Source organism: Vitis riparia, chromosome 1, assembly GCF_004353265.1.
Source record: "Vitis riparia cultivar Riparia Gloire de Montpellier isolate 1030 chromosome 1, EGFV_Vit.rip_1.0, whole genome shotgun sequence".
NCBI lineage: Eukaryota > Viridiplantae > Streptophyta > Magnoliopsida > Vitales > Vitaceae > Vitis > Vitis riparia.
Window position 1 is genome coordinate 5,634,509 of NC_048431.1, and position 14,253 is coordinate 5,648,761.

At 32.1% G+C, this 14,253-nt stretch overlaps 1 protein-coding gene across 1 annotated transcript; it reads left to right on the plus strand.

The window, feature by feature from the left end:
* The first annotated feature begins 2,811 nt into the window (after positions 1-2,811).
* LOC117917304 (microtubule-associated protein 70-2-like) lies at positions 2,812-10,223 on the plus strand. Its single transcript, XM_034833534.1, has 11 exons — positions 2,812-3,400; positions 3,507-3,592; positions 4,541-4,606; positions 4,692-4,862; positions 4,978-5,148; positions 5,300-5,455; positions 5,590-5,736; positions 5,869-5,940; positions 6,036-6,575; positions 6,657-6,844; positions 9,685-10,223. Exons 1-11 carry the CDS (start codon positions 3,124-3,126, stop codon positions 9,722-9,724), a joined length of 1,914 nt encoding a protein of 637 aa, XP_034689425.1. The 5' UTR covers positions 2,812-3,123; the 3' UTR covers positions 9,725-10,223.
* The last annotated feature ends 4,030 nt before the right edge of the window (positions 10,224-14,253 follow it).

Genomic DNA, 14,253 nt, shown 5'->3' on the forward strand with positions numbered 1-14,253 from the left:
CATACAGAAAATTATTAACTACGATAATATTTCGAATTACATATGTTTTTTGAACTTCCTTTTTAACATTTTATTTTATTTTTCATACCATATATAAATATTACATAACATATTTAATATTTCTAAAGATATCAAAACATAATTACAAAATAATTTATTTCTATTTTTTCTAAAAGAGTAAAATTTAGAGGGGAATGAAAACAATATCTTGGTGGTAATATCTCATATGTGATTAAGAATATAAATAGTAGAATAAATTGGAATTTAGACTATAAATTGTTTATCAACGATTTTAATAAAAATGCATTTTGTTTGAGTTATATCTAGTTCCCAAAAGGTATAAAGAACATAAAAAATATGCTTAAAAAAATTGTTTTCCCGTTTCACTATAGAAAAAATATAACTAGAATCTGTTACAAATTTATATATTTTAAAATCATTTTATCTTTATAATAAAATAAAATAATTAAAATAAACTTGAAAAAAATATATAAAAATAATTTATTGACTTTGAATATATTTTTTATTTTTTCTTTTATTCAATTTTTCCTCTCTATTTTATTTATTTCAAATTTTCTAAGTACAAAACTTTACCTTAGTGTTTTTATCCGTAATGATTTTATTTGAAACATTTTTAAGAAGATTCACCTCATATTTTGATATAAATATATAGAATGATTTGCATAATATTTTTTGATATTATGTAATTATTTTTAGAAAAAATATCTATCTAATTATTTGATAAATATTTATGTTTGATTTCTGAAAAATTTGAAAAAAATGTAAGGGTAAGAAAATATAAACAAAAAATAGAATGAAAGAAAATAAAAAATAAATCAAAAGGTGATAAATTATTTTTATTTATTACTTCAACTCCATTTTACTTATTTTAGACTTTGAATATATTTTTTATTTTTTATTTTATTCAATTTTTCTTCTCTATTTTATTTATTTCAAATTTTATAAGTACCAAACTTAACCTTAGTGTTTTTATCCGTAATGATTTTATTTGAAACATTTTTAAGAAGATTCACCTCATATTTTGTTATAAATATATTAAATGATTTGCATAATATTTTTTGATATTATGTAATTATTTTTAGAAAAAATATCTATCTAATTATTTGATAAATATTTATGTTTAATTTATGAAAAATTTGAAAAAAATGTAAGGGTAAGAAAATATAAACAAAAAATAGAATGAAAGAAAATAAAAAATAAATCAAAAGGTGATAAATTATTTTTATTTATTACTTCAACTCCATTTTACTTATTTTAGACTTTGAATATATTTTTTATTTTTTATTTTATTCAAATTTTCTTCTCTATTTTATTTATTTCAAATTTTCTAAGTACCAAACTTAACCTTAGTGTTTTTATCCGTAATGATTTTATTTGAAACATTTTAAAGAAGATTCACCTCATATTTTGATATAAATATATAAAATGATTTGCATAATATTTTTTGATATTATGTAATTATTTTTAGAAAAAATATCTACCTAATTATTTGATAAATATTTATGTTTGATTTCTGAAAAATTTGAAAAAAATGTAAGGGTAAGAAAATATAAACGAAAAATAGAATGAAAGAAAACAAAAAATAAATCAAAAGGTGATAAATTATTTTTATTTATTACTTCAACTCCATTTTACTTATTTTAGACTTTGAATATATTTTTTATTTTTTCTTTTATTCAAATTTTCTTTTCTATTTTATTTATTTCAAATTTTCTAAGTACCAAACTTAACCTTAGTGTTTTTATCCGTAATGATTTTATTTGAAACATTTTTAAGAAGATTCACCTCGTATTTTGATATAAATATATAAAATGATTTGCATAATATTTTTTGATATTATGTAATTATTTTTAGAAAAAGTATCTATCTAATTATTTGATAAATATTTATGTTTGATTTCTGAAAAATTTGAAAAAAATGTAAGGGTAAGAAAATATAAACGAAAAATAGAATAAAAAAATAAAAAATAAATCAAAAGTTGATAAATTATTTTTATTTCTTACTTCAACTTCATTTTACTTATTTTAATTAATCGATATAAAAATTAAATAATTTAAAAATATATAAGTTTTTAACTAGCTTTAATTATATTTAATTTTTTTATATTTTCGATAAGACAAAAAATATATATATATTTTTATATTTTTATTTATTTATTTAATATTTTTCGAGAACCAAACATAATTTTAAGTAATATTTCATTTTTATAAAAAATGATATCATCGCATTAGGAAATATGTATGACTCCCAAAAAAACTTTCTGCTTTAATATCTATCAAATATTTATTTTAAAATTATTTGTTTGTTATATACTTATATGATATATTATTAAATCTACTACTAAAATACATTTTTTGATTTTTATGCAAACATAATTGATTCGTAATAAAAGCCAAACGGTTAAAAGCACGAAAATCACTTGTAAATAAGTCATAAGTGGAAAATGCATTGAAAGTTGGAATAATAAATTTGAAATCAAATTTTAAATAAATGATCTTATAATAGATTTATCTACCCACCAAATTATTTAATTTTATAGTTATAACATTAAATAACTGATTTAATCAAAATTAATTATAGGTTTGAATTATAAATACGACAGGTGGATTAAATTAAAATGATTTATTTTATTTTTTTATTTTTAATATTAAAAATGCATGGAAGCGAGTGGAAGACCGGAGGTGAGCAAAGGCCCTTTAAGATAAGTAGACACTGTTTCTCTCTTGCGGAGAGTAGTGGTCTCTGCTAACAGAGTGGTATTATTTTAACAATCAATCAATTAATATAGTAAACAATCTCTCTATCTCTTTCTTTCTCTCATTTCTAGAGAGAGAGACTCAAAAATCTCAGGAGAGAGAAACACGGATTTAAATCACATTATAGAGAGAAGCACAGATTTAAGCCACATTATAGGGAGAGAAACGCAGATTTAAATCACAGTGTAGAGAGAGAAACCGAACAAAGGCATTTTCAAGTTCACTCTTTCTCTCCACGCTACTTTATCTCTCTGAAATCTCCTTGATTTGCAGCCCTAGAGCTTTTCCGATCCCGAAATTTGAGGTTTCGGTGGACTCGGATGTGAAGGACCTTCCCAGATCCGTCATGGCCGAGATTTCCGGCGACATAGCGAGTGTTTCTCCGGCGGAGCTGAGCTACAGCGAGAACGGCGGCAATGGTGGCCGGCCGCCGGCGAATGAGGCGGTGTATGTGGTATCCACTCCTCCGCTGACGGTATCGCAATCCTTCAAGGAGGGGAAGGGGAGTTCCAGGAGGAGGGCGTCGGTGCGCCCCAGCTTGGATGCGGATGAGTTCATAAACCTTTTGCACGGGTCGGATCCGGTGAAAGTTGAGTTGAATCGGTTGGAGAATGAAGTCAGAGGTGCGAATGCGGCTCGATCCGGTGTTTTTAGGGGGGATTCGGATGTATTTCCGGTCGATGAGCTTGTCTCTTTTTGTTGTGCTTGATTCTTGCGTTGATTTTGCAGATAAGGATCGAGAATTGGGGGAAGCACAAGCGGAGATCAAGGCTTTAAGGTTTTCGGAACGTCTTAGAGAAAAGGCCGTCGAAGAGGTCATTTCTAATATCCGCTTCTACTTTTTTCATTCTAAATATTGCATTTTTTTTTTCCTATTTGTTCAATTAACTTCATCGTCATCACCATCAATTCCTGGTCTTTATGACTTGGCATATTTATTAACCGGTTTATCTCTATATGTTATGTCTAATTTTCAGTTTTAATCTTATCTTGGATGTGGTATTTCAATGTGCAATTATTGTCATTGGATTAAATATTTTGGTGGCTTTATACAGTAATGCATTTTGATTAATTTTCATATAGTGACGAAATCTTACAAAGCATAAGCTCTGGACCGATAGTTGGTCAGTTTATTTCTCTTAGGGTTTTCATATCCCACTCACTATATTTTAGCAAGCTGTGTTGCTTATGGCTCTGGTTGATTATTGCCTTATTGGGAAAAGTAAATCCTATACACTTCTACTAAATGATAAAATATCTTTCTTTTTTTCTATGCATATGCATATGCATTTCATTTTGATATAAGAAATTGTATTGATACTAGGTATCAAAAGCATAGAAGATAATGTCAATTCAATGCAGGATTAAGATTTATCTATATCTGGAGGTTAAAATTTTTCAGGTTGGTTATTAATGCTCCTGAAGTTTTGTAAATTTATGTTGAAGTTGTTGCTTTGTAGATGACTATATTTATTTTCTAATTTTATTTAGATAGGGTAGGAATAAGGAGATGGATTCAACATGTGATGAGATTATCCCATGTTTAATGCTTCATGATCTATTCGTGGTCATTTCTTATGTTGTGTAACTGTGTTATAGTTTATGTTGTTATGATCTGGGGAGTTTTAGGATATTGCTAGGAGAAACTCTGCTGACCTTATTTTGGAAATTATTTCTTTTTATTTGTCTAAATCTTTAGAATGTTATGTGTTTAGAGCATGCACTGATTCTGTTTTCCCTTGTTTTCTTCTACTGTACCTTAGATTACGGAAGAACTGTCAAAGGTGGAGGAGAAGCTTAAGTTAACAGAATCTCTTCTAGAAAGCAAGGTATTGCATGAAACCCTTTCATTTGTCTTTATAAGTTTTGTGTGTGTGTGTTTTGCAGTTTTGTCCTAACAATTGTTTTTTGCAGAATCTCGAGATCAAGAAAATCAATGATGAAAAGAAGGCCTCCATGGCTGCTCAATTTGCAGCAGAAGCCACTCTTAGAAGGGTTCATGCTGCGCAGAAGGATGACGATATGCCTCCCATTGAAGCGATTCTTGCACCGTTGGAGGCTGAGCTCAAGCTTGCTCGACAGGAGGTAGTTATTGCATGTGGCCTTTAAACTTTTAATGACGATTCTTTCTCAAAGTAAAACTCCTCATAGATGATAAATAGTAGTTATATGATTGTTTGGCTGTATTGGTTCTTTTCAGATAGCAAAGCTGCAGGATGACAACAAAGCACTAGATCGCCTTACCAAATCAAAAGAAGCAGCTTTACTTGAAGCTGAGAGGACTGTTCAGGTTGCATTGGCAAAGGCCTCTATGGTGGATGATCTTCAGAATAAGAACCAAGAGCTGATGAAACAAATAGAAATTTGCCAGGTATTGTGATTGCCCATGCTGTTTTGTTTTCCAATGCAATGTGAACTTGGGGCATATTATCTTTTCTTTTATTTTGTTTTGGATTTTTTTTGTGTAATCTTCCTTTGTTTAATTAGCATGAGTTTATATGTCAAATCCTTTTGTATACTAGGAAGAAAATAAAATTTTGGATAAGATGCATCGCCAAAAGGTTGCAGAGGTCGAAAAACTAACCCAAACTGTAAGGGAGCTTGAAGAGGCTGTTCTGGCTGGTGGTGCAGCTGCAAATGCTGTCAGAGATTACCAACGGAAAGTTCAAGAGATGAATGTAATGTGCCATAGTTTAAACAATAAATATTGAACATTGCAAGTCATTTCAGGCTTATATTTTTGCATCTAGTTGGCATATGCCATGTGTTCTATCATTGTTGAGTTGTCTTTCCTTTTCTTTTGGACCTTCAGGAGGAAAGAAAAACCCTTGACAGGGAGCTGGCCCGTGCAAAGGTAACTGCAAACAGGGTGGCAGTAGTTGTAGCAAATGAATGGAAAGATGCTAATGACAAGGTGATGCCCGTAAAACAATGGCTAGAGGAACGGCGATTCTTGCAAGTAAATACTCTGAAGTTCTTATTGTTTCAAAACTTGAGCTATTATTTACTGTTTCTTTTTCTTTGATCATGAGTGTGTTTGGCTTTTGTAGTTTCCACAGTTTGTAATTGTTACCAAAACCTCTTGTTACAGGGGGAAATGCAGCAACTCAGGGACAAGCTTGCTATAACGGAAAGAACTGCAAAATCTGAAGCACAATTGAAAGTAAATAATTTGTTTTTTCAGAATATACATGTCTAAGCTCTGCAATATTTTCCACATGGTTCTTGAAAATAGAACTTTTGAATTGTACTGTGCAGGAAAAATATCACCTGCGGCTCAAAGTTATTGAAGAGAGTTTGAGAGGATCTTCAAACAGTAACAATCGTTCTACACCAGAGGTAAGAAGTGTGAGCAATGGGCCTTCCCGTCGCCAGTCTCTGGGTGGAGCTGATAACATCTCCAAATTTATCCCCAATGGCTTTTTATCCAAGAGAACACCAACTTCTCAGTTGAGATCATCTCTGTCCTCTGGCAGCAGTTCGGTGTTGAGACATGCTAAAGGGACATCAAAATCATTTGATGGTGGCACAAGGTCATTAGACAGGGGCAAAGTTCTCTTAAATGGAACACTGCCAAATTATGCACTCAACCAATCTTGTGATGCAACCAAGGATATTGAGGTGCATGATGCATGGAAGGGAAATTCGGATGAAAAACCTAATGAGTTTCCAGTAGTGGACACAGAGGATAGTGTCCCAGGGGTGTTATATGATATGCTGCAAAAAGAGGTCGTTTCTTTGAGGAAAGCTGGTCATGAAAAAGATCAAAGCCTCAAAGATAAGGATGATGCTATTGAGGTTGGTATTCTTGTCCTCATCTGTCTTATGATGCTTTAATTCATATTTTTGCTCATGTATTTGGATGTAATTCTTTTTCAGATGCTAGCTAAGAAGGTAGATACATTAACCAAGGCAATGGAAGTTGAGGCTAAGAAGATGAGAAGGGAAGTTGCTGCCATGGAGAAGGAGGTAGCTGCCATGCGTGTGGAGAAAGATCATGAAAATAGGGCCAAGAGATTTGGCAGTTCCAAGGGACCTGTGTCTAACACTCAGCTGCTTCCTGGGAGGTACTTATATTACTCATTTTTATCTTTCATTCTTCCTTTTTAAGATCTATGATCACAATTATATATTTTGGCATAAGCCTGGAAAAGGAATGTGTTGATAGTGTACTTTTTTTATTTCAGTATTTTTTGCATGGCTTATGTCAGTAGATAAGGAATATACTCTTTGGTGTATTTATGACCTTACTGTTTCTTGACCAGGTTCTACTACTAAAAGCTTTATTTCATTAGTTAGATCATAGCAATGATATTTGATTTGCTGCCACTCTTTTTGTTCATCATGATATTGGCACCTTTTTTTTGTAGGAGTTAGATTGTATAATCATGAGGTATTGCTAGATTGTGTATTGCCAGTGCTACATAATTATGAAATATTGCTAGATTTTATAATCATGAAATATTGCTAGATTGTCCAACTAGTAGGAGTTATTTATTGATGCTTGTTTGTGGTGAAGTCATGAGGTCTAATAACATTATTTTATCCATGAAATGATTGCATTTCATTTTAGTCTTGAAGACACCATTTTGAGGAGCTATCTCTTTCTCCTCTTTTTGTTAAGAAATAGTTATGTGACTCAAACTACATACTTTTTGAGCAAATTATTCTCTAATATTGTGTCAGAAACTGCAATTTCCTTGTTAGTACTTTCTCATAAAAAAAAAAATAAAAAATCCTTATTAACACTTCCAGGTTACCTGGGGCTTATGTGTATCTTCTTTGGAAGCTAGACCAATGCTCAATTCCATGCACATACTGCATTGAATAACTAAGGACCATGATCAATGTCTGTAGAGATTAATCTTTGTTATAGTTGGGATAAGTTTGAAGACTTACTTTTATTCAATGAATCACATTGAAAGGTTGTCCCTTTAAAACTAAACAACATCCAGAGAATATAGGCTACTGTTTTTTTGGCCATCAAATTGATGCATTAGAAACAAAATATTTATCACATATCCAGTTTTCCATGTGTGTTTTTCTTCCCTTATGTATTAGATATTTGGACTTGCAGGTTGTGCACAAGAGTGGGGTTGGAATGTTTGCAAGCTCTGTTTTTTTTTACTTTCATGAGAAGGAAATAAAATTGGTTTATGATATAATCTGTGTATAATATATAAGAATGAAGAAGCATTGATGTTGCATAGCAAGAGTAGATCAATTAAATGTGCTGAATATATGTGCCATATCTGGGATTTGTAAATGGGAAAGGATTCCTTGATTTGCTTATTTTTTTTTAGTAACATAGAAGCTAGTAAATAAAGTGATTGAGTACATGTGCTTAGTGAAATTACTATACCAGTGACTTGTAAATGTAAGAAGATTTTTTGAGCATACTGAAATTTCTTTTATTAATATAAAAGCAAATAATAAATTAAAATTATGAATCTTCTCATTTTATGATTGTCTTTTGCCTGTAGATAGAGTGTTGAATTTCTAATCTGATAGGATGAATAGCTGCCTTAAGTTGAGGACTTAGGCTTTAGAGGTCTAGAGTTTGTTGGCTACAATTTGACGAAATTGTTTTATGCTCTCTGTTATTCTGTTATTGTGTTTTAGAAATCACAACACAAATTGGAGGCTCTTAATAACTAACAGCTAAGTGTTAGAAGTGGTTTATTATTTTTATTTGCATATATATGGAGTGCAGTACTGCTATTGCCTATTGCTGAAATGTAGCTATTAAATTTTTTATGTACTTCTGTGTTTATAATGGAATGTTCAAAGCCCTTTGCATGATGCTTTTTGTAATATTTGTCTTATCAATGAGCACAAAAGACTAAAGGAAAGAGAGACAAACTCAAAAATAAGCATAAGATGATGAAATCAAGAGTTTAGAAAGCAGCAGTAGGAAATTCAGTTTTTTTTATCATATCACTTTCATATTGAGTGTAAAGTTGCTTCCATTATGTTTCATATTTATTAAATAAGGAGTTGTCTAATGTTATTTTCTAGTTTCATAGTAAATGATAAGCTAGTGCGTTAGTAGAAATATGTTAGATGTGCTCCTGAAACATTGAAAGGTGCTGGCCTAAAATTAGAGGCTTCACACATCTTTGTGAAAGGCCTAGATACTTGCTGGCATAAAATGTTGTAGAGAATCATTCCTGGTTGAAAGGACTGAAGCTTTCTTATCACATTGTTGGTATAGCCATTTGCATTTAGAAACTGAGTTACCTTATTACTGTCCTCTTTACAAAGATAGTTTTGTATCACTTCCCTTTATTTGTTGATTTGCTTAATTACTTTAGTTTGTCTTATAGATAGAAAGATCCATGTGACTAGTTTAGAATCCTGGGTTAGGTATAGGTTGGTAGAACCATAGAAGTTTAGCATTTGCTAAGATGGGAGTGGCTCATTGGTTATTAGTTTTGTGTTTGGTTAGATGTGGATCTGACCAAACTGTGAACTTTCCTCAACCTGCTTGGTTCTTGGTGAGTTTGGGAGGGGATATATTTAGTAAGGAAGGTATATGTGTTATGGACTGCTTTTAAGTTAGGTGCTGAATCCATTAGGTGGTTAATAGTGGTATGTGATAAAGTATGTTTTAAAGTTTGTATATAACTATTTGGGCTTTCACTTTGCTAGTATTATTGGGATTCTCCAAAGAAATTTAAGTATGGCCAATGGTCTACAGATTTTACCTGAATTATTGCCATATGTGGGTGTGGCTTGTAAAAACCATGTCTTTTGCTTGGTTTTCTAGTGCTGTCCTATTTTGCCTGCGCTTCAACTATGGTCTTTTGAGCTGATTGCAAAACAAAATTTTGTATGCTAGACCATATTATTTCAGTTAATTGAAAATACAATACTGTTAAAAGCTAAGAGGCTGTCATTTTTGCAGAAACATAGCACGAGGAGGATTAACAAGGAGCACGCAATAGCAAGAAGTCCCATTTGCAGAAGCAGGAGTAAATCTGCATAGGGCATGTTCTTTGGTTGTTCCTTTACACTCCTATTTTTTTTTACTCTTTTGTGATTGATTATAAGATATAACTCGCATGCCGGTGACCCTGTGTTCAATGGGGTTTAGAAAGAGAGTAAAATGTCAAAAATGAGCAAGCTAAGGACGAAATCGGTGTGTGCTTCTGACTTAGACTGGATGCCATCCTGTGCTTAGAAATCAACAAAAAAGAAAAAAAGGAAGATATTGAAGTTGGGCTAACCTTTTGGGAGTTTTTGTTTGAGTGGCAGTGGTTGTGTGTTTGTTGTATAGGTAGCTTATTGGTCTTTTCTTTGATCCCTCTCGTTTTTTACCCTACTTCTCAGTTTAAATTTGTAATCTGCAGCTAGTGTGATTGTTGTTGGTTCAGGTTTGTTAATATTCTTGTAATGAGATCAAGATTAGAGTTTCTATGGTTGTGTTATCATCTAGTTGTTGGTTATTAATCTTTGGTGGTTCCAAGCCATTGATTGTGGTGAAAGGAAACTAGATCCTAGGCACTTGTTTCTTAGTATCATGGGCAGTGCCTGTCTCTGCAAATGATAGAAATATTTGTCACTGTTATTGGGGAGGAAAAAAAAATGCTGCTTCGAGATAGGAATGTGCTTATATTGGCAAGCAGTACCCTTTGTAGAATATCAAATAAATTGAAGAAGTTTTCTATAACAAGAAACTGGAAACGTATTATGGTTAATGATAGCACGGCCTTTGAGGGCTCTCCTCAAGTCTGCTTCAGGTGCCAACGTAGACTAAGAGTTCTAAGCCAATGACCACCTTTTTGGTGCAAAAACTGTTAGGCTCCGCCTTTAACCTCTATGATGGAACTGGGGGTTTAGGCATCCTCATTCTCATATTTACTCAAAGACCATTAACCTTTTAAGAGCCCGTAGTGAATTTCGTACTATTACCTTCCTCGCAGAAGCATGTGGTCTCCGCGAATTTCGTATTGTGGCTACAGTTGTGGGGTTCTTCATGATGTTTAGAATCTAATTCATTTGCATTCCGGAGACGTCACTTCCGAGTTTTGTTTGCTATGAGGGCCACCAAGGGAAATTTTGCGCCAATAATGATAGGCGCTCTTCCTGCCAAGTTGCTTTTAAAATTCCCGAAATAACCTAATTTTGCTGGCTTATGTTTTTAATTTAGGAGGCTCCTGATAACCCAACTGTTTCCTTTTAGTGGTTAGGTTCAATAATACCTGTGAGGTCGCTTATGGCCTTGTTTGGTCAAATATTCCATTTTCTATGGCCGAGCTTTTGTAATGGTGTCAGGTAGGCGGTGCCTTGCTCACGAGGGTGCACGTGCTTGTGAGTTTGCCTTGAAGTGAGATCTGCTGGAACTTTTTAAAAAGAGGAGAATAAAGTAAAGCATTGTAGCTTTTGATGCTGCAAAGGCTTCAAAACCCAAGCGGATCTGCTGGGTTGGGAAATGGTGGTCGAGGGAGGTCTGTTTCACTTTCAAAGGCACGGGATTTCGGTGCAACGGTGAAGTGGCAAGACGCTGGTGGACATGAATTGACGGCCGTTATCAACACTTTCCATTTCTGTTTAGTCGTGGAAATAGTGGAGATTGTGAGCGCAGGACACGGTGATCTCCGTCCTTTTGGCTATTCTGCAATCGATTAATGATCAAACAGTGGCTCATGAGCTCAGATTAGGTTTTCCCAGTTATGGATATGGGATTTTTTTCTCAGATGGGGGCCGCAGCAGCCTATAGGTTTTTCCACCACCTGAATTCGTCACAAAGGCGAGAAGGGGAGGTTTTTTTTATTCCCAGAACTCTTGAAGAGGAAGGGGAGGGAGGGCGGTAAATTTAGCCATTACTTTTCCCATAGTAACGGACACTTTTCCTCCAAACTGCATGAAATATCCACAATCTCCTGGTTTAAAAAGTTCTAAAATTTGTTTTTACAAGATTACAATTCCTATTTATAGTTTAAATAAATGAAGGACACTTCGACATCATCTCATTGGGTTTCTTGAATCATTCAAAAATCTAAGATTTGACACCAAGAACAACAATTTTGCATGAGGATTAACATTTTTGCATGAACATGCAAAAATCCAAGTTGACTGGCAACAATAGTAGCTGAAATGCTCTCTAAACGGTTGACATGTGTGTGCAAAATTTCGCATGAGTTTACTGCAACTTCTCCTCCATCCCAAGTCGTATGACCATGCCAAATTTCATATGTTAGTGCAAAATTTCTAATCCATGATTTTCAGGTTCTCTTTAACACATTTTCAATCTCCTTCCTTTCATACCAAGTTGGCTACCTCCAATCAATCCAAAATTTGATGCAAACCAATTTGCTTGACTAAAAATATGAATCAAATACCCTCAAATTTCATACTCCATATATCAACTTCATATATTCTTCGTGTTCTCTAAATTCCAACAAATATAACTATCTCTTTTGCATTACAAATTTGGACATTATCATCCTTTACCCTCTTCAAGTTGATTAATCTCTTTTCTCACAAAATTTATTATCAATTAAACCTTGAAAGCACTCTACAAATCACAAAATTATGAGTAATCTTTGTAAGAGTAACAACATTTCAATTTCAATTTCAGAAGGGAAGGAGCAAAATTCAACTTTGAAAATCAATTTGGAAATCGATTTTGAAGATTCAATTTAGGAGCATTTTGATTTTTGTTGTGCACAAATTGGAAATTTGGTGTTAGCCCTATAATTCAATTTTCAAAATTGAAGAGAAAAGGAAACTCTGATTTTCTCCTTATGCTCAAATCCAAATTTAGATTTCAATTTATATTGAAATCAAAATGGACATTGAACTTGTTGTTTTGGGTTGTAAAACTTTGATAAATGACTTTTGTGCATATTTTATTTGCTTATGTGGCATGTTAGGATGTTGCCATGTGATATTAGGGTTAGTGTGTGTTTAATATTTCATTATTAGGGTTGTTGAAAATGATTTAAAGACATTGATGTATTAATCGTACTTTGATTTTCTGCGTAGAATTAGAGTTAGTGTGTGTTTGTATACATTGAATTTTCTATTCCATATCATTAATTTTTACTTTCTTGCTTCCCAAGAATGAGTGGTTAGATCTTTACATATTTAGAGGATTTTGTTCAAGGGAGAAATGAACAATGTGCACAATAGTTTATGGAATTAGACCTAAGTATACAACTTGCTCAAATGACTCTTACTTGCGTTTAGTGGGTAGCTTCTAGTACCTTATGGAGCAATCCACACTAATCAACTAATGGAGTAGCGTGGAAGCTTCTAGAGAAGCTTAGAGATGTCCACACATCTTTACACGATGTTGGAAGACAAAGGAAGTGTAGGGGGTGTTTTAAAGAGTTCTAGCGAACTCTTGTATATAGATTTATACATTATTTTTATATAGGCATTTTTAGAGAGTTCTAGATTTGTGGGAAACCTTTGTGGGTTTCGCAAAATTCTTTGGGTGCCAATGAATAAGAGGTGACCTCGTTTGGTTAAAACACCACACAATTTGAGAGCTTCCTAATATTATAAGCATTCTTGTGCAATACAATTGCTCTTAGTTCTAATCCAAACTTCCTAGTCATGTGCATTGCTTAGCCTAGCAAGCTATGTACATGGAAAAAATTGATTTAACAACATAAAATGAATTGAGTTGTCTAAGTACCTCACGTGGGTTTAGGAAAAGCCTAAGCCATGATGTAAGGGCTAGATATTGCAAATGTGTATAGAATTGCATCATTCCTTTTAACAAAAATCATATCTTGTCATCTAGTGTAGAATTTAAAGGGAAGAAAACCTTTTAGGACTTTCATGATGAAGTAAATCTTCTGAGTACTCTAATGAAAACTTTCCTTTTATGGCATCCAATGTAGCCCTCATGTTATTGAAGCTCCATAGGTCTCTAGGTTAATTTTAGGCTATGTTTGGTTCATTATTATTTGAAAAAAAATGTAAGGGAAAGAAAATTGAGAGAAAGAAGAAGTGAAGGAAAATTTAAAATATATTTAAAGTTAATAAATTATTTTTATATATTACTTCAAACTCATTGACTTATTTTAATTTTTTAGTTTAAATATTATTTAATTTGAAAATGTATTAATTTATAACTAATTTTAATTACATTTATTATTTTTTATATTTTTCATAGTATATCCAAATATAAGAAAATCATTTTCCTTGTATGGTACCAAAAAAATTAGAAAGAAAATACAAGAGAAAGAAAATTAAGAAGAAAAGTAGAAGAAAAGAAAAAGTGAAGAAAAATAAAAATAAAATGAATTTAAAGCCAATACATTATTTTTAGATGTTGGTTCAAACTCATTTAACTTTAAAATATAAATATTAAATAATTTTAAAAAATATTTAATTAATTTTAATTTTTTTTATATTTTCTATAAGACAATCTTTTTTCTTTACTTAGTACTTTTTAAGAATAAAATATAACATTAACAATTTTTGGTTTCCACGATGTTTTTTAAGAATCAATCATAGC